The 20784-nt window shown below is 46.8% G+C and overlaps 1 protein-coding gene across 3 annotated transcripts in view; it reads left to right on the forward strand.

Annotated features, from left to right (window-relative positions):
- The window catches only part of LOC140899057 (ectonucleoside triphosphate diphosphohydrolase 8), a 62288-nt gene that overhangs the window by 24552 nt on the left and 16952 nt on the right, over window positions 1-20784 (forward strand). For 2 of the 3 annotated variants that reach the window (XM_073313798.1, XM_073313799.2), the window contains exons 2-7: window positions 7902-8036; window positions 10703-10820; window positions 14550-14700; window positions 17871-18030; window positions 18747-18980; window positions 19948-20220. In XM_073313798.1, the coding sequence (XP_073169899.1) occupies window positions 7914-8036; window positions 10703-10820; window positions 14550-14700; window positions 17871-18030; window positions 18747-18980; window positions 19948-20220 (1059 nt within the window). In that variant the 5' untranslated portion in view covers window positions 7902-7913. The remainder of the gene's footprint in view (window positions 1-7901; window positions 8037-10702; window positions 10821-14549; window positions 14701-17870; window positions 18031-18746; window positions 18981-19947; window positions 20221-20784) is intronic. The other variant, XM_073313800.1, reaches the window with a different exon arrangement.

Here is a 20784-nt window from a genome sequence, read left to right on the forward strand (position 1 = left end):
ATGATAATCAAGTTGGGCTATTTCCTGCACAAATCCAGGTTTTCTCACATCCGCCCCACCCCCATACACACACAAACTCACTCTCCTGCTGGTAATAGCTCATCCAAACTGACCACTCTCCAAGTTTAAATCCAAGTTAAACCAGAACATCTGGGGGGGGGGTAGGAAAAAACAAGAGGAAACAGGCTACCTTGCATAATGACTTAGCCACTCCCAGTCTCTATTTAAGCCTAAATTAATAGTATCCAATTTGCAAATGAATTCCAATTCAGCAGTTTCTCGCTGGAGTCTGGATTTGAAGTTTTTTTGTTTTAAGATAGCGACCTTCATGTCTGTGATTGCGTGACCAGAGAGATTGAAGTGTTCTCCGACTGGTTTATGAATGTTATAATTCTTGACATCTGATTTGTGTCCATTTATTCTTTTACGTAGAGACTGTCCAGTTTGACCAATGTACATGGCAGACGGGCATTGCTGGCACATGATGGCATATATCACATTGGTGGATGTGCAGGTGAACGAGCCTCTGATAGTGTGGCTGATGTTATTAGGCCCTGTGATGGTGTCCCCTGAATAGATATGTGGGCACAATTGGCAACGGGCTTTGTTGCAAGGATAAGTTCCTGGGTTAGTGGTTCTGTTGTGTGGTATGTGGTTGTTGGTGAGTATTTGCTTCAGGTTGCGGGGCTGTCTGTAGGCAAGGACTGGCCTGTCTCCCAAGATTTGTGAGAGTGTTGGGTCATCCTTTAGGATAGGTTGTAGATCCTTAATAATGCGTTGGAGGGGTTTTAGTTGGGGGCTGAAGGTGACGGCTAGTGGCGTTCTGTTATTTTCTTTGTTAGGCCTGTCCTGTAGTAGGTAACTTCTGGGAACTCTTCTGGCTCTATCAATCTGTTTCTTTACTTCTGCAGGTGGGTACTGTAGTTGTAAGAAAGCTTGACAGAGATCTTGTAGGTGTTTGTCTCTGTCTGAGGGGTTGGAGCAAATGCGGTTGTATCGCAGAGCTTGGCTGTAGACGATGGATCGTGTGGTGTGGTCAGGGTGAAAGCTGGAGGCATGCAGGTAGGAATAGCGGTCAGTAGGTTTCCGGTATAGGGTGGTGTTTATGTGACCATTGTTTATTAGCACTGTAGTGTCCAGGAAGTGGATCTCTTGTGTGGACTGGACCAGGCTGAGGTTGGTGGTGGGATGGAAATTGTTGAAATCATGGTGGAATTCCTCAAGGGCTTCTTTTCCATGCGTCCAGATGATGAAGATGTCATCAATATAGCGCAAGTAGAGTAGGAGCTTTAGGGGACGAGAGCTGAGGAAGCGTTGTTCTAAATCAGCCATAAAAATGTTGGCATACTGTGGGGCCATGCGGGTACCCATAGCAGTGCCGCTGATCTGAAGGTATACATTGTCCCCAAATGTGAAATAGTTATGGGTAAGGACAAAGTCACAAAGTTCAGCCACCAGGTTAGCCGTGACATTATCAGGGATAGTATTCTTGACGGCTTGTAGTCCATCTTTGTGTGGAATGTTGGTGTAGAGGCCTTCTACATCCATAGTGGCCAGGATGGTGTTTTCAGGAAGATCACCGATGGATTGAAGTTTCCTCAGGAAGTCAGTGGTGTCTCGAAGGTAGCTGGGAGTGCTGGTAGCGTAGGGCCTGAGGAGGGAGTCTACATGCAAGGTAGCCTGTTTCCTCTTGTTTTTTCCTACCCCCCCCCCAGATGTTCTGGTTTAACTTGGATTTAAACTTGGAGAGTGGTCAGTTTGGATGAGCTATTACCAGCAGGAGAGTGAGTTTGTGTGTGTATGGGGGTGGGGCGGATGTGAGAAAACCTGGATTTGTGCAGGAAATAGCCCAACTTGATTATCATGCACATTGTGTAAAGAGTTGTCACTTTGGATGGGCTATCACCAGCAGGAGAGTGAATTTTTGTGCGGGGTGGAGGGTGAGAAAACCTGGATTTGTCCTGGAAATGGCCCACCTGATGATCACTTTAGATAAGCTATTACCAGCAGGACAGTGGGGTGGGAGGAGGTATTGTTTCATATTCTCTGTGTATATATAAAGTCTGCTGCAGTTAGAATCATAGAATCATAGAATATCAGGGTTAGAAGGGACCTTAGAAGGTCATCTAGTCCAACCCCTGCTCAAAGCAGGACCAGTCCCCAACTAAATCATCCTAGCCAGGGCTTTGTCAAGCCTGACCTTAAAAACTTCTAAGGAAGGACATTCCACCACCTCCCTAGGTAACGCATTCCAGTGTTTCACCACCCTCCTCGTGAAAAAGTTTTTCTAATATCCAACCAAAACCTCCCCCACTGCAACTTGAGACCATTACTCCTTGTTCTGTCATCTGCTACCACTGAGAACAGTCTAGATCCATCCTCTTTGGAACCCCCTTTCAGGTACTTGAAAGCAGCTATCAAATCCCCCCTCATTCTTCTCTTCCGCAGACTAAACAATCCCAGTTCCCTCAGCCTCTTCTCAGAGGCTGTGTTCCAGCTAGTGTTCCAGTCCCCTAATCATTTTTGTTGCCCTCCGCTGGACGTTTTCCAATTTTTCTACATCCTTCTTGTAGTATGGGGCCCAAAACTGGACACAGTACTCCAGATGAGGCCTCACCAATGTCGAATAGAGGGGAACGATCACATCCCTCAATCGGCTGGCAATGCCCCTACTTATACATCCCAAAATGCCATTGGCCTTCTTGGCAACAAGGGCACACTGTGGACTCATATCCAGCTTCTCGTCCACTGTAACCCCTCGGTCCTTTTCTGCAGAATTGCTGCCGAGCCATTCGGTCCCTAATCTGTAGCAGTGCATGGGATTCTTCTGTCCTAACTTGTCGTTGTTGAACCTCATCAGATTTCTTTTGGCCCAATCCTCTAATTTGTCTAGGTCCCTGTCAAGGTTCCTTCCCCACTCTGAACTCTAGGGTACAGATGTGGGGACCTGCATGAAAACCTTCTAAGCTTACTTTTACCAGCTTAGGTTAAAACTTCCCCAAGGTACAAACTATTTTACCCTTTTCCCTTGGACTTCCACTGCCACCACCAAATGTTTATCTGGGTTTATTTATTAGGAAAGCATTGTTTGGAAATGTCTTTCCCCCCCAAAATCCTCCCAACCCTTGCACCCCACTTCCTGGGGAAGGTTTGATAAAAATCCTCACCAATTTGCATAGGTGATCACAGACCTAAACCCTTGGATCTTAAGAACAATGAAAAAGCATTCAGTTTCTACAAAGAAGGATTTTAATAGAAGTCAAAAGTAAAAAAGAATCACCTCTGTAAAATCAGGATGGTAAATACCTTACAGGGTAATTAGATTCAAAACACAGAGAAACCCTCTAGGCAAAACCTTAAATTACAAAAAGACACAAAAACAGGAATATCCATTCTATTCAGCACAGCTTAATTTCTCAGCTATTTAAAGAAATCATAGTCTAACGCATATCTAGCTAGATTACTTACTAAGTTCTAAGACTCCATTCCTGTTCTGTCCCCGGCAAAAGCATCACACAGACAGACACAGACCCTTTGTTTTTCTCCCTCCTCCCAGCTTTTGAAAGTATCTTGTCTCCTCATTGGTCATTTTGGTCAGGTGCCAGCGAGGTTATTCTAGCTTCTTAACCCTTTACAGGTGAAAGGATTTTTCCTCTGGCCAGGAGGGATTTTAAAGGGGTTTACCCTTCCCTTTATATTTATGACAGTTCCTCTGTATCCTGTCCCTACCCTCCAGCATATCTACCTCTCCTCCCAGTTTAGTGTCATCTGCAAACTTGCTGAGGGTGCAATGCACGCCATCCTCCAGATCATTTATGAAGATATTGAACAAAACCGGCCCCAGGACTGACCCCTGGGGCACTCCACTTGATACCAGCTGCCAACTAGACATGAAGCCATTGATCACTACCCGTTGAGCCCGACAATCTAGCCAACTTTCTATCCACCTTATAGTCCATTCATCCAGCCCATATTTCTTTAACTTGCTGGCAAGAATACTGTGGGAGACCATGTCAAAAGCTTTGCTAAAGTCAAGGAACAACACGTCCACCACTTTCCCCTCATCCACAGAGCCAGTTATCTCGTCGTAGAAGGCAATTAGATTAGTCAGGCATGACTTGCCCTTGGTGAATCCATGCTGACTCTTCCTGATCACTTTCCTCTCCTCTAAGTGCTTCAGAATTGATTCCTTGAGGACCTGCTCCATGATTTTTCCAGGGACTGAGGTGAGGCTGACTGGCCTGTAGTTCTCCGGATCCTCCTTCTTCCCTTTTTTAAAGATGGGCACTACAGTAGCCTTTTCCCAGTCATCCGGGACTTCCCCCGATCGCCATGAGTTTTCAAAGATAATGGCCAATGGCTCTGCAATCACATCTGACAACTCCTTTAGCATTCTCAGATGCAGTGCATCCGGTCCCATGGACTTGTGCTTGTCCAGCTTTTCTAAATAGTCCCAAACCACTTCTTTCTCCACAGAGGGCTGGTCACCTCCTCCCCATGCTGTTCTGCCCAGTGCAGTAGTCTGGGAGGTGACCTTGTTCGTAAAGACAGAGGCAAAGAAAGCATTGAGTACATTAGCTTTTTCCACATCCTCTGTCACTAGGTTGCCTCCCTCATTCAGAAAGGGGCCAACACTTTCCTTGACTTTCTTCTTGTTGCTAACATACCTGAAGAAACCCTTCTTGTTACTCTTAACATCTCTTGCTAGCTGCAACTCCAGGTGTGATTTGGGCTTCCTGATTTCACTCCTGCATGCCCGAGGAATATTTTTATACTCCTCCCTGGTCATTTGTCCAACCTTCCACTTCTTGTAAGCTTCTTTTTTGTGTTTAAGATCAGCAAGGATTTCACTGTTAAGCCAAGCTGGTTGCCTGCCATATTTACTATTCTTTCTACACATCGGTATGATTTGTACCTGTAACCTCAATAAAAGGCTTGATATAGGAACACATTGCTGGCTCTCTTTACTAGGAAATTAAAGGTAATCATTACCTGTCCTTATCACCTGGGATGCAAATGAGATGTTAGAATTTAACCTCTGGAATGTACAGCTCATTTTACAAGGACCCAGAGGGAGTTTATTGGAGGAAATGGGGGAAAGGCTATTTACCCCCATGAAGTCATTCTGCAGGAGTCAGTGTGCTTAGCACACAAGAGTGCTGTCCTTGCAGGAAGCTTTTCTCCACCCAGGATCATGATCCAGGCTCTCTTGGCCAAGGCCAGGTGCTATAGCATAATCACAACCCACCTTCAAAGGGAGACCGTGGGCGAAGTTCTCACTCACTCGCTCCCCATGGCAAGGATTTACCTTAAGTCCAGAACGATTCCACATCTCTAAACCCTCTGGAGTGGAAAACCTGAAGCATGATGCTGCATCCCTCCAAGTGACCCCTGAGACCAGATCTCAGCACAGCCAGGCATGGGATTTCCACATCCCAGAGGCAGCAAACTCTCCCCCCTCCAGAGTCAAGGAAAGGGATAGTGATTGGGAGACAATAATAAGACACAGCAAAGAGTCTTGTGGCACCTTATAGACTAACAGCTGTATTGGAGCATAAGCTTTCGTGGGTGAATACCCACTTTGTCAGATGCATAATAAGACAGTGGTGGTAATGATTCACCTGCAGCACACTGCAAGCAGCACATAGCTCTGTGGCTGCACAAGATAGTTTGCCCAGGAAAGGTGTGTCCAACTGGACATTTGCCTCTGGTCACGTTCAGCATGGACTTGGCCAATTTAGAAAGAGCTGACAGACGTCTGTGTACCCATGTCCCATGCTGAGTGTGAGACGTGGAATCCTGGTGGCTCTGCCAGGTGTCCAAGTCTCTCCCCGTCCTCTGTCTGTGAGATTCTAGGGGAGCGAAGACTGATTCTCTGCCTGCCTGAAATGATACACTCCACGCCATGGAAAGCATCCCTTGCTACCATGGTGACAGGTGTCTACTGACCGGGGTAATAAATAACTAAATGAAATATCTGCCATCGTGAGACCTCCCATAACAGTTCCCACTGGGATCACCACCTTGTTCCCATAGATCCTCTGTGGGTGAATATTAGCAAATTTTCAATATATTTCCATACAATTTTCTCTTGTCCCGATGGCCTCCCCTTTGGCTTTCCCTTCAAAATAAACCCAGCTACTGTCATTGTTGTCAGACGTCACCAGTGTGGTGCTCTGCTCTGTTCAATGTTGACAACAGTCGGCTGCGTGCATGTGTTTCCTCTGTGTGCTGCCCCAGCTCTGTAGATCTCTGACACAGCAGACCCCAAGAGAACACCCAATGACCACAGAGTCTGATAAGGTACGAAGGCACCCAGCCAGGTTTATTGTCAAAAGAAGCATAGTAATAGTTCCCCGCAGACTCTATAGGACATACTACGAATATGTACCCCCTGACAATGACCAGCTGAGTCAGTGGCGGGACTCTCCACTGCCCCCTAGGCCAGACAAAGACATCCATTCAGGGATGCATTCTTATACACAGATACAAACAAGTTACACATCACTCCTGACGCATCGAGGTACAGCCCCTCTGCATGTTGGGGTGCTGCCTCTCTCCTGGTACATGTTGGTTCAAACAAACAAGTCTATCCATCATATTGTCCTTTTGACCCTGTCTTTTAGGATGGTTCAGCCTGTTCCTCATTATTTCTGTGGAATGTGTTTGTCCCGGACTGTTCTGGTGGCATCCTGGTCCATGTTTATTCTATTAGTGCTTGATACCCTTTAGATATGTGTATACGTCCAATTAGCAGCCTTCTTCTTGCTAACTTTTGTGAGCAGGGCCTGCTTCTGGGTCACAGCTTAACTTTGCTTTATGTTAACAAAGTCTTGACCATTCCTTTGGTTCAGGCCTCAGGCCTCATACCAGACTTCTCATACCAACGGTTTATGTTTCAGGGCCTCATCTTACTACAGTCGTTATCATTATCTGTCATGTGGGTTCTGATGGATTTAGTCAGCACAATCTGTTTCATACCTGGAGTTCCTTGTACAATATTTCAAACCTTCTGCCCCTGCCTCGCTCCGCAAATGCTCTGAGACCCTCACAAGACAATATCCCTGCCCTTCGGCTTTCAGCTGAGTGGCTTGGTTGTGGGGGCAGGGGAAGGTCTGAGTTCAACCCTTCTCTTCACTGTGTATGAGGGTTGCCCTAGATGCATTTTTCTTCAGGCCGCGCTGTATTTGAGACAAGGTAGCTGGAAGCTGGCAAACCTTTGCCAGCTCTTTCCATGGTACCAAGCCCGGTGACAGCTGTATTTCGGCTCCCAGCTGTTAACCTCTATGAGGGATCATTTGCTGCCTTTACTTCGGGGGGCTGCCTGGGCCAAGCCACTTTGGCCGTTGCCCCTTCCATTAATGCTTACGCAAGGCACCACCTTGGCAGGGGCAGCACAAACGCACCCACGCCAGCCCACCCCTAATGGCCAGTTCCCCGGGCTAAGGAGTCCGGGGTCCCAATGGAAGGGGAAGTTCAGCCTCTGCTGAAGCAGCCAGCTAGTGCTGGTTACAGCGGTCGTTTTGCATTGATTTGAGGGTAAAGTCCAAATTAGCAGGGCAGGGCAGGGCCCGGGGCTCAGGGCCAGGGATCAGAATGGACTGCTCATCTGTATGTCTCCAAAATATCCAGTTGCAAAAATAAGCCTCAAATGTAAAAACAGAGGCTGACCCATGAATGGCCAGAGGGGAACATTGCCTGTGAGGGATAATGATAATCCCCAGCTGTTCTACAGCATCAATTGATCTCAAAGCACTTTACAAAGCAGGTCAGAATCATGATCCCCATTTTGCAGATAGGGAACCCGCGCTTTCTGTTAAACAGCGATGATCCCCAGTGGCCACTTCCAACCAACCCTTTGAACTGCCCTTCTACTTTTCTGCATGTGTGTGTGTGTGCAGGTGACTTTTAAAATGAGCATCGATTTGAGACGCTACATCCCTGCCATTCTGGTGGCGCTGGCTGTGTCTTCATCCATCGTCTTCATTCTCAGCCTGGTGAGGATCCAGAATGTTTCCTTACCACCTAACAACAAGGTGAGTCCCTGAGCTACAGAATACAGAGGCCAGTAGCATTGTATGGGTGCTTGTAAGTTTCAGTGTTTACCAAAAATTTTATAAGTTAATATTTTTAGCAACAAGCAAGAGTGCATGCCATAGCTTTGCAGGTATAGACTTCCCAACCTCCCTGCATACTGAAGAAAAACTGAAATACAGGCAGAACTCACATGTGTTTGAAAAATACAACAGATCACACAAGAAATTGTAGAGTTATTGTTACTGCTATTGGAACGAAAGGCCCCAGTCAGCATCAGGGCTTCATTGTGCTAGGCACTGTACAAACTTCCAATCAAAGACCGCTGTTTGGCCCAGCTGGGCAGAAAAGAACATAATTTTGTGCCTTTACAAATTAAGGACCCATCCCAGTGCCATCTCCAACGCTCAATCCCAGCACGTTTTCAAAAGGACTCTCACACTGTGACACACTTGGTGGAGGTGCAGAAATTAACATGGAGATGGAACATTAGGTGCTCAACCCTCTGTTTAAATCCACGCAAGCCCAGCTAGGGAGACCAGATAGCAAGTATGAAAAATCGGGACTTTTTGCAAGGAAGGGGGGAGGGGGGATATAGTTGCATATATAAGACAAAGCCCCAGTGTATCAGAATGGTCCCCGTAATATCAGGATGTCTGTTCACCCTCAGCCCAGCAGGACTGCCTGGATAGGAAAGCTAAAGAAGAAGGCGGCTATATCTACTCTGCTACCGCTTTGGGGCAACATCAGAAGTAGACATTCTGTGCGAGATCATTTTCGTTCACTCCCAAGTTTCTCCTTCCTTCTACTTGATCCTACAACAGCAATGCTCCAGCTGTGGTCTGCAGAGACTTGCTGGCGGCGCAGCGGCAGGCAGCTGCTCACATGGCTCCAAGGGTGTGACTACACTGCCCACGTTACAGCGTGGCCACGCAGAGCTGTGACACGGGCAGTGGCTCCCGGCGACGGGGCACTGTCTACATTGGTGCTTTTCAGGGCTGAAACTTTTGTCGCTCGGGGGTTCTTTCACGCCGCTGAACAACTGAAGTTTTAGCGCTGAAAGTGGCAGTGTAGACACAGCCTAAGTCTCCTTATTTCTGGCCGCCACATCCCATAAACATACAGCTTAACGTACATCTAAACTGGGACTTTCTGAGAGCTCAGGTGCCCAGCCCCCGTTGACTTTCAAGATTTGGCCACCTAAGTCCCTTACATCTCTCTGGAAATCCCAGCCTAAAGACTTTCCGAATGTTACTTTTTCATGTAAACAGTTGTCATCGTTGCCATAGAGATGTTATATAACCATGAGTGGGAGGGGAAGTGGTCCCTGAGATAGCAAATGGGAGATCAGGTGGCCCGTGTGATTATGAATTGGAGGAGGTGTCCCTGAGATAGGAGTCCAGAGGGGCCAGTTGTGGCTCACCACGAGGAGGGCGGGGGAAAGAAGAAGAAAATCCATAATTCCAAATCAGTTAATCTCTTGTGGTACCACATATACTAAAATGCTTGCCTCATACTCCTATGGATCTGGCATGGTGTCACATAAAGGCAGCGTTAAGGTTGTGTGGGTACCCTAAATGTGCAGTTTCATAGCTTAACATATTTTGATTTCTTTTAAGTGTAACCTTAACTCTGAACTTCCCAGGTTTATAATTCTTGGATTTGGGAATACTTACACAATCCTTGTGATGCATTTTACCCTAAATTACTCATATGAACTCTCAACCTTAACTCTGTCTTAGCATAGTTTTTGTCTGGGAGTCTCTAGTAAGCTGTGACCCATGCTTTGAAAATTTCTGAGAAACCTCTGTCCTATAGCAAAGTCCTGTAACACATCAGAGCCTCTGTAGATGCCACAGACATAGAATTGCACAGATCTGAGTTTGTGATGTTGAAAATGCTGCATGATGGAATGGTTGGTGCAGTCACAGAGTGAAAGATGGATTGCTGAGAAGAAATTCTGGATTCTGGTCTCAATGAACATACGGGTGTTCTCAATGAGCACTGCAGTGACTGACCTTCCCTCAACCCCAGACATGTACAGAGCTGAGCACATGGAGGCGGGGTGGGGGGGAGGGAGAGATTACACCGTCGTAGCCTGCATTCTGCGGGGGTGAGCTCTTCAGGCCTAGGGCTGTCAATATGGCATCTTTGAACCACACTGACAAACATTAAACCAACAAAGGAAATAAACGATCAATAAAACCACAACAAAGAAAATGCAGTTGCTCCGATGGTGTAAATTAGCATCAGTTTGTGGACTGCAGGGGCAGGGCTGGAAACTGGTTGACTTCAGTGGCATTAGCCAGTGTACATTAGCTGAGGCAGCATGCTCTAGGGACCTGCCTGTTTCTACTTTACCTTCAACTAAAGCATAGGTTTTAAGGTTTTTAAGGCCCAGCTTGACAAAGCCCTGGCGGGGATGATTTAGTGGGGGTTGGTCCTGCTTTCAGCAGGCGGTGGGACTAGATGACCTCCTGAGGTCCCTTCCAACCCTGATATTCTATTATTCTATGACATCAGAGGGCCCATTCAGCTAAGGAGAAGAAGCACATGCCTCTAACTCTCACTGACCTATCTCTGAGCAAACATTAGTGCAGGGAGGATGGAAGGGTCCAGTTTCTGCTCTAGTTTACCTGACCCATGAGGTCTTGGTTATGCCTTCCAGTACGGGATGGTGTTCGACGCGGGCTCATCCCACACCTCTCTGTTCGTCTACCAATGGACATCTGACAAAACAAATGACACTGGAGTGGTCAGCCAGATGTTATCCTGTAATGTCCAAGGTCAGTATGCCTGCCCTGCTGTGAGGGAAACACCCTGGGCTCAGGGCTCCCCTGAGATTTCTTATGCAGCAGGACACCTGGGTGGTGGAAATATTGGATGAAGTGTAAGAGTTTGGTGAACAAGTCTCTTCCACAGAAGACGATCGTGCCCTACTGACACTGGGGAAGCACAGTGGTTACAGCAAGAGTTGCTGCAGCTAGGTTGCCTGAAATCAAGATTCCTGTTTCCAGTTGCTCTCTGGCACCATGCACCGCCTCTGGGCACAGCAAACCAACCTGACCTTGGGCTTTGGGGGACTTTTCAGTGCAGCATCCAAAATCTCAGCACTTCGGGGTGCACCACAGCTAGCCACAGGTGTCTATCTACACAGGCAACTCAGCCACAGAGGTGACACTGCATGGAGAGATGAGTACACAACGCTTATCCCTCACCCCTCATCTGGATTCACTTATAATGGGACAGACAACAGAACCCACCTCTAGTGACCCTTCATTTATTGTGAGTGGAAGCCCAGGGTGGTTTCATGGCATCTGCACAGGTTTTCACTCCTCTTATAGTGATGGGACACACCACCAGAGGCAAGGAACACTGTGACAACCCCCTTGGAATGCAGGAATTATCACTGAGTTCTGCATTCCAAGAGGGTAATCACCTCCCTTTCCTTCTCTGCTCTGGCTGAGCAGGGGATAGGAACATTGCCACTACCCATGACAGAAGAGATAGGGAGGAATCCCTGGCTTCCAGTCTTGCTCCTCACTGGGAATGAAGATATGGCTCTCCAGAGTCTCCCCCCGAACCTGCCAGCACTCACTGCAACAACTGTGGTGAAAGAGCCCTGCCAGCTCTTATGTTCATGGCGCACACACACAGAGCAGTTAAAATGTTCTTGCTGGAAGGTTACAATGTAACTAGGGCTGTCGATTAGTTACAGTTAACTCAAGAGATTAACTCAAAAAAATTAACCATGATTTAAAAAATTAATCGCAATTAATCTCAGTTTTAATTGCATTGTTAAACAATAGAATGCCAATTGTAATTTATTAAATATCTTGGATGTTTTTCTACATTTTCATATACATTGTATTCTGTGTTGTAATTGAAATCAAAGTGTTTATTGTTTTTTATTACAAATATTTGCACTGTAAAATGATAAACAAGAGAAATAGTATTTTTCAATTCACCTTATACAAGTACTGTAGTGCAGTCTCTTTGTCATGAAAGTGCAATTTACAAATGTAGATTTTTTTGTTACATAACTGCACTCAAAAACAAAACAATATAAAACTTCAGAGCCTACAAGTCCACTCAGTCCTACTTCTTGTTCAGCCAATCACTAAGACTAATAAAGTTGTTTACATTTACAGGAGATAATGCTGCCCTCTTCTTATTTACAATGTCACCAGAAAGTGAGAACAGACATTTGCACTTTTGTAGCTGGCATTGCAAGGTATTTACATGCCAGAGATGCTAAACAATCAGATGGCCCTTCATGCTTCGGCCACTATTCCAGAGGACATACTTCCATGCTGATGACGCTCATTAAAAAAATAATGCATTAATTAAATTTGTGACTGAACTCCTTGGAGGAAAATTATATGTCCCCTGCTCTGTTTTACTCTCATTCTGCCATATATTTCATGTTATAGCATTCTCGGATGATGACCCAGCACATGTTCATTTTAAGAACACTTTCACTGTAGATTTGACAAAATGCAAAGAAGGTACCAATGTGAGATTTCTAACCAAACCAAGGTTTAAGAATCTGAAGTGCCTTCCAAAATCTAAGAGAGATGAGGTGTGGAGCATGCTTTCAGAAGTCTTAAAAGAACAACACTCCTATGCGGAAACTACAGAACCCAAACCACCAAAAGAGAAAATCAACCTTCTGCTGATGGGATCTGACTCAGATGATGAAAATGAACATGCATTGGTCTGCACTGCTTTGGATTGTTATTGAGCAGAACCTGTCATCAGCATGGACGCATATCCACTGGAATGGTGGTTGAAGCACAAAGGGACATATGAATCTTTAACACATCTAACACCTAAATATCTTGTGACATCAGCTACAACAGTGCCATGAGAACACCTGCAAATGTAAACAAACTTGTTTGTCTTAGCAATTGGGTGAATAAGAAGTAGGACTGAGTGGACTTGCAGGCTCTAAAATTTTACATTGTTTTATTTTTGAATGCAGTTTTTTTGTACATAATTCTACATTTGTAAGTTCAACTTTCATGATAAAGAGATTGCACCACAGAACTTGTATTAGGTGAATTGAAAAATACTATTTCTTTTGGGGGTTTTTATAGTGCAAATATTTGTAATAAAAAATAAACATAAAGTGAGCACTATACACTTTTTATTCTGTGTTGTAATTGAAACCAATGTATTTGAAAATGTAGAAAACATCCAAAAATATTTAAATAAATGGTATTCTATTATTTAACAGTGCGCTTAATCGTGTAATTAATCACGATTAATTTTTTTAATCGCTTGACAGCCCAAAAAGTAATACTACTTTATTTCTTAGAATTCAGAACAATAACACACAAGAACCCCAGAACAAGAGAGAATAAAGCAGCCTGTTCCCTAAGGCAAACACATCTCACTCCACCTCGCTGTAGGCTGGGTGTTTGCAGACAGACTGCTGAAGCGTCAGATTGCACACTTCCTTACAGAGCTTCTGACCTGCAAGCACCACCAGTAAAACCCCAGAGGACTCAAAGTGATCACGTACAATTACAAAACAGCTTTCAGTGCACCGCTCCACCAACCCCCTGGGCAACATAGCATGAGATCTTGTACCAGAATGTAACTGGTAGAGCAAGGCTCATAAGCTGCTGTAGGGCTTTTCCCACTTCCCTGCAGGAGGGACTCTCGCTGTGCAATAATTTCTCAGGTTAAATGAGATCTCCCTGATGTCAGTTTTTGAGTGGTGCTAGGAAGGGAGTTTGAGTCAAGAAGAAATCCCAGGCTTCCCGTTAGCAGGCAGGACTGGGCCCTGGAGTCTTTGCTTGCTCACCTGTTGCTAAACTTATCCCGCATTATTTTGGGGAGCTTGAAACAATACAGTATCTCTGCTTTTTTTTTCTGGGCCTGTTTCCTCTTTTGGTCTCCATGAACAAATGGCTGCAATGGGGGCAAATGAATGCAGATGCCTCTGCTGAGCGGGGACTCTGTGGCCTGTATCTCTGCAGCAAGCTTCCTATGTAGGAGTTTTGACCACAGGTTTGGGTACTGTGCTGGCATGGTGAGAAGCACTCAAAGGTTACAGGTGGCCCCTGCAGCACAGAACTATGCCGTAAGGACACAATATGGCCCCCTGTGATCTTACCTCCCGGTAGAGGGAAGCCAGGGCTAGTCTGTAATGCAAATAAAGAGGATTCATTATTGAAGCTTCTGGACACAAGCAGACCCTGTGATTCTGCTTGGCTGCCTGGCTTCCAGAATAACCCAGCCTGTGCTGCCTAGTGCCAGGGGGTCCCTGTCTTCTGGCCTGGAGTGAGAGACTGCCCACTGCAGCACACCCTGCATGCCACCTGGCTCCTTCCACCTAATGATCATGCTTCAGGAGGCAAAGCAGAGAGTTAAGTGACATGGTTACTGAGGGATTCACAGCAGGTTACCCATCACACTCCCATGAGGTACCAGGCCTCAGCCCTTACGTCCTCTCATTGAACCCTGCCCCATCCCCAGTCACTCTTATCGACATAACTGTGTTCCAGGACCTGGCATATCAAGCTACACCAGTGACCCTCCCAAAGCTGGTGAGTCCCTCCGGAGCTGTCTAGAGGATGCCCTGAAGGTCATTCCTGATGAGAGGCAGAGGGAGGTACCAGTTTACCTTGGAGCTACAGCAGGCATGAGGCTGCTGAGGTAATAACACAGCAACTCCTGGGTAAACAAAAGGCTCTGTGGTGACACGACACCCCCACCCAGTATGGCTAGAACAAGCTCAGCACTCACAAGCACCCTTAGCTCCCGTTCTGGCACCTAAAAAAGAGACCAGATCCTCAGCAGAGCTCAGCTCACTGGGTGCATGCTGGGTGCTGAGCTCTCCAGAAAACTTGGCCCTGACTGGGGATGCTGAGCCCTTGGGCCTCTGGCCCTGGACGTGGCAGCAGGAGGGAGACATTCACTGTTAATGATTTTTAAGTGGAAAGCAGTTGGGATACCAGCCACCAACATGGAGTCTCCCTCACTGGACAGACCCCAGGTAGAGGTGGCAGTGAGGGGCAGGTGGGCTTGAGGATTTTGTGGAACCTTAACTTTGAATTGTTACTTTCAAAGCATCATCCTGAATTTGGAATGACATACATGGCCCCCCATACTATACTGTGTGAGCACTGCACAATCTTTAATGTATTTATCCTCATGAGGCAGGGACATGCTATTACCCGCATTGTACAGATGGGAACTGAGCCCAGAGCAACTAAGTGACGTGCCCAAAGTCACACAGGACTGCTGCCGTGGTGGAACAGGAAAATGAACAGAGGTCTCCTAAGTCAAAGGCTAGCTCCCTAACCACTCCCATAGTCTTTTATAACCACAAAGTTACAATGTGTTTACTGTATTTAAAGATTTTGTCTGGGAATAGACGGTGTAATTGTAGCTTTTAATGAGTTCCCCCTCAGATGGACAGCACCCTAGCAATAGTCCTGTGGTTCTCTATGGTACTTTCTTTGTCCATTACTTTGTCACAAAATTTAAGTTCAAAATGGGGAACAAGTGTCTGCTGCTGTGAGGCACCTTGGTTTAGCTCTGACACTTCATGGACAATTTAGCAAAGCTGATAACTTACACGTTTTTAAATCCAGACTGCATGTGTCTCTAAAAGATATGACCTAGGAAGCTTTTCAGGAAAGTTCTATGTCCTGTGGTATAGCAGGTTAGACTATAACTATAGGTTGAAGTTTTAAATCATGATTTGAGGACTTCCGTAACTCAGCCAGGGGTTAGGGATCTATCACAAGAGTGGGTTGGTGAGGTTCTGTGGTCTGTGATGTGCAGGTGTTATACCAATAAAATAAAAACCAACAGGATCTTATTAAAGGGGAAAAGGCAAAATACCACATTTATTGTGAATACAGAAAGAATCATAGTAAGCAGCTAGTTATAGCGATAACATTCCATTCCATTTCATATTTATTCACACATTCATTCATACACACACACACAGGTTTTGCAAGGTTGTTATCATAGTTACCAGCCTTAGAATTGCTCATGCCAAGGCACTGGCCAGGTGGCCTGGACACGAGGAGGGAGCAGGGCCTCATCAGATGCTCATCTGATGCTCCTGGAAGTTGGTTTGCAGAATCAGACCCCAAAGTTCTCACTTTCTAGAGTCCATTTTTATAGGAATTTCTTCCTACGACAGTCTATGGGAATTGCTTCTGAATCAATCAGCAGATGGCACATTCCTGACGGCTCCGTGCTGCCAGATGTTATCTTGTTCTTTGGTTCTCCCATTCTTGTGGCTGTTGGGTGGATTCCAGTCTGCCCTCCGGGGGTCCTCTGGTTATTTCCACTTGATGCCTTCTTCAGCTGATGGACACTGGATTCTTAGGCTGGCACCTCCCTGATCATTCAGTTGTTATCCACACCAAGCATTCATCCACATACATCCTGTATCTCTATTTTAATCACAATTGTTAACAAAGCGAGATGAATACAACAAAAGGGCGGGGAGTCTCTGGGTGGTGTTTCTGTTGTTACAGAGTATTGCTTTGAGTCTCTCTCTGTGTGAGTAGTTGTTGTTACAAAGAATTGCTTTGAGAACAGACTCTGTCTTAGAATGTACTAACACAAATAGCAGCTTGCAAGTTTCACACATAGAGGGAGAGACACAGTACCAAAAACCAAGAGACCTTTTAATTAGTAATACCCTGGAATTTAAACTATGGGGAATCAAACTCATTTGTGATTTTAATACAGAACTTCTTTAATATGATCCAGCACAGGAGGTCCAACTAGATGAGCACAATGGTCCCTTCTGGCCTTGGCATTCATGAATTTCGCATCACTTGGAGTCTTTAAACCAAGGTGCATGTCTTCCAAAAGAGACACTCTAGTTCCGCTGCAAGTTCCTGGGCCTGATGCAGGAATTCCAGGCCCTGTGCTCTGCAGGAGGTCACACGAGAGCGTAATGATTCCTTCTGGTCTTAAAATCTATGAATCTATGAAATACTTAAAGCAAATAAAGACAGATGCTATGAAACAATTATACAGAACCTGGGGTGAAGTTCCATGAAAGGAGAGCAGTGTTATTTTTACCTTGCTTTTATCTACGTCAGGAGTGGGCAAACTTTTTGGCTGGAGGGCCACATCAGGGGTGCAAAACTATATGGAGGGCCAGGTAGGGAAGTCTGTGCCTCCCCAAACAGCCTGGCCCCTGCCCCCATCCGCCCCCTGACTGCCCCCCTCAGAACCTCCAACCCATTCAATCCCCCCTGCTCCTTGTCCCCTGACCGCCCCCTCCTGGGACCCCTGCCCCTAACCACCCCCCAGGATCCCCCCCCAGGATCCCACCCCCCATCCAACCCCCCCCACTCCCTGACCACCCATCCCATCCAACCGCTCCCTGCTCCCTGTCCCCTGACTGCCCCCCAGATCCTCCTGCCCCTTATCCAACCCCCCTGCTCCCCACCCCCTTATCATGCCTCTCAGAGCAGCAGGAGCTCGCAGCCATGCCACCGCATTCCCCAGCAGGAGAGGTGGGCCAGAGCTCCGGCGGCGCAGCAAACTGAGGCTGCGGGGGAGGGGAGACAGCAGGGGAGGGGCCGGGGGCGAGCCTCCCCTACCGGGAGCTCAAGGGCCAGGCAGGACAGTCCCGCGGGCCAGATGTGGCCCGTGGGCCGTAATTTACCCACCTCTGATCTACATGATTCTAAATCAAGACAAAAATGCAGTTTGGGTTCAGTTAACAGAAAGAGGCACGAAAACCCACCAGTCTCCTGCGGTGTGGAATGTTTGCTGCAGAAATCCAACGTCTGTGAAATAGGATTTCCTGGCATTGTCTCACTGCTGTGACTTTGCACACCCTTTAGCATGAAAAACAAATCAGCTGCAGACCTGGTCCTGAATGAAGTTGCTAAGAGCATACGACAGTATCCTGTGAATTTCCATGGGGCTCGGATCATTACAGGGGAAGAGGAAGGCGCCTATGGCTGGATCACCATCAACTATCTGCTGGACTCCTTCACCAAGGTGTGGCTAGTGGGAAATGGAAACACCCATCTCTGCTATTGTTATTATTTTAGATTCTTAAATGCGTAAGTTAATTCAGGCTGATGAAAGGTACTGGATTGACAGCAGCCCACAATGATAATGCCCAGGAAGGACTGGATAGAAACTATCTAACTTTGCATGGAGGCTACGGCACCAAGCAGCCGTCAGATGGTAACAACTTTCAGACTCGTTACTGCTAGTAACATAGGGGTGAAAGGTTCCTTATCCCATTACAGTATCAATCCCCAAGCCTGCCAGCTCCCTGTATTCCAGTATGATGTAATATCATTCTCAGAGGATGTATCATTTAAAAACCCCATGACCAATAAGCTATTGACACCTCAGTACAGCAATTATCCCAGAGACAGTATCAGATGACACAGACACAAACAAACCTGCCATTTTTAAGCCTACAGATGAAAGAGAAGCAAAAGTTTCCCTGGTAAACACAAAAAGGAAATTAAGGGTCACTCCTGGGTGAAACCAGATCAAATTTCAGTTCCAAGTGTTTTCAGAGGCTATATTTTCAGATTCTGTAGGCAGGTGACTTTTGCAGTGCAGTTAACCCCTTCTGTTTTATTCTATTTCATTCAATTCAATTTGATTTTATACTGGTTCTTATACAGCCCACATCCCATAGGAATAACTCAAGACTGGAGCTGTCTCTCCATGTGATCCCTGTTTTGTCTTGGCAGTATTCTCCCAGACAACGTGACTGGATCCATCCTCAATCAGCCAAGATCCTGGGTGCACTGGACCTTGGAGGAGCATCAACCCAAATCAGCTTTATCCCCATTGGTCCAATTACCGACCAGACAAAAGCCTCTAAGTTCATGCTCTATGGGTTTAACTACACTATCTACACACACAGCTATCTCTGCTATGGACAGAATCAGGCGCTGAAGCAGCTGATCCTGAAAATAACAGAAGTGAGAGAACATTTGGTGGCAGTTTGACTCTACCCTCATTCTATCAATGGGATTTTGTTTCTATTAAATGCAAATGGGAGCGCACGGAGAGGCATCAGAGGGGATTTAGCACCTGCAGCAGGCTCCATGGGGGTGTGGGGTGAGGAGCAGCATCTGGTATAAAGCAGGCCTGTGGAGGGGAGCAGGAGTTTGAAGCGGGGAAATTTTTCAAGATCTCTCTGGGAGGCGAGGAGAGAAGCAGGGGCTTGGCTGATGGAGGCCTTGTAAGGCAGGAACAGTGGGGAGAACAGGAAGGGGTTGACTGATGCTGCCCTTCTGAGATGTGCAAGGGAGGAGGAGGAGATGCCATCTCCAGAGGTTGCAGAAATACCTACGGGCTGTGGGGACCCTGAGCTAGAGCCAGGGCGGGGGGCTTGTCAAGGCGGAAGACACTGCCAGGGTTCAGGGACTCTAGCATTGTCTACCATTCAGCCTCCTGCTTGAAAGGGATTCAGTGGGGATCACACTCACCTTAGAGGCCACATGGCCATGAGGGTTTGTGCGTGATGCCGAAGGACCTGAATTGCACTTTGCCAGATGAGCTGGGGAGGCTGCTGGGTCTCCGAGGCTTGGCAACACCTGTAGCCTCCAAGAGCCCCTGCACTCTTCTCCCATGTAGCTCAGTGTGCATCCAGAGCCGCAAGAGGCTTGCATGAGAGGGAAAGCAGGGGGCTGCAGGTGCACAGATAGGTCTGGGTCTGACAAAGCCAACAATACATCTGATGATGATACAACTCCATAGTAAGAAGCCCCAGCAGCTGGGCCAGTGGCCTTGAAAGGAAAATCTCTCACTGAGCTGCCTGCCAGTCCTGTCTGACTCCCAGTATGTTCCTATCCCTAGCTGGGATGCCCCATCAGGTTTAATGAGGGCAGGGGATAGGAATGAGTCTTCACTCTACGAATGACCATGTGATTTCACTGTTCCCAGAACATGATGGTCCAGGGCTCTGTTAATCACCCTTGCTACCCTGAAGGATACCAGGAAACCATCAAAGCAGCTTCCATTCACAGCATCCCCTGCACGGCCTCTCATCTGCTGACCCTGTCCCAAGCCTCCTGGAACGCCACGCTGGTGGGCACAGGGAATGCCACTGAGTGCCGTATGGCCATCAAACAGATCTTCAACTTCACGGCATGTGGCCAGAGTCAGTCCTGCACATTCGATGGAATCTACCAGCCTCCGGTCAACGGGGAGTTCTTTGTAAGGCAAATCCTCTCTGACCCCTCTTCTGAACAATCTCTAAACCCTTGTTCTCTTTGAGTGCCCCTTTGTGCCCCTTCAGAGAGGCTGAGTGTGCCTCCCTCACAGCCCCTAATTGCCCAGGACTGAGCTGGAGCCCCAAACTCAGATGCAGCAAACCCAAACCAGCCCTTTCAGACAACTGTGCATGGCTGACCAGGGTGAGAAGTGCATCTCACCACACCCAGGAGCATTTCAGGCTGGCTGCTGCCCTGAGCAAAGGGAATGCAGCTTCTTATGTGCCAGCACAGAGAGGGAATGTGTATTGCAAAACAGAAATCATAGCACTTTTGAGAATGGAGTGGTGACCTGGCCCAGGGTGACCCTTCACTTGCAGTGGTAGGTAAATGGAAGGGAGAGGAACTTTCCAGGGAAAATTTCAACTTTGTGTTGAATACCCCAGGGTTGGGTTTTTGGGGATGGGTGTTTGTTTGTTTGTTTTGAGATTTGTTGATCACAATGACGTCTTATTTCAGTTTGTGGAAGCAAATTTAAATATTTCATTTGGCTTGGTCAACATTAAAC

Source organism: Lepidochelys kempii, chromosome 16 (assembly GCF_965140285.1).
Source record: "Lepidochelys kempii isolate rLepKem1 chromosome 16, rLepKem1.hap1, whole genome shotgun sequence".
Classification (NCBI taxonomy): Eukaryota; Metazoa; Chordata; order Testudines; family Cheloniidae; genus Lepidochelys; species Lepidochelys kempii.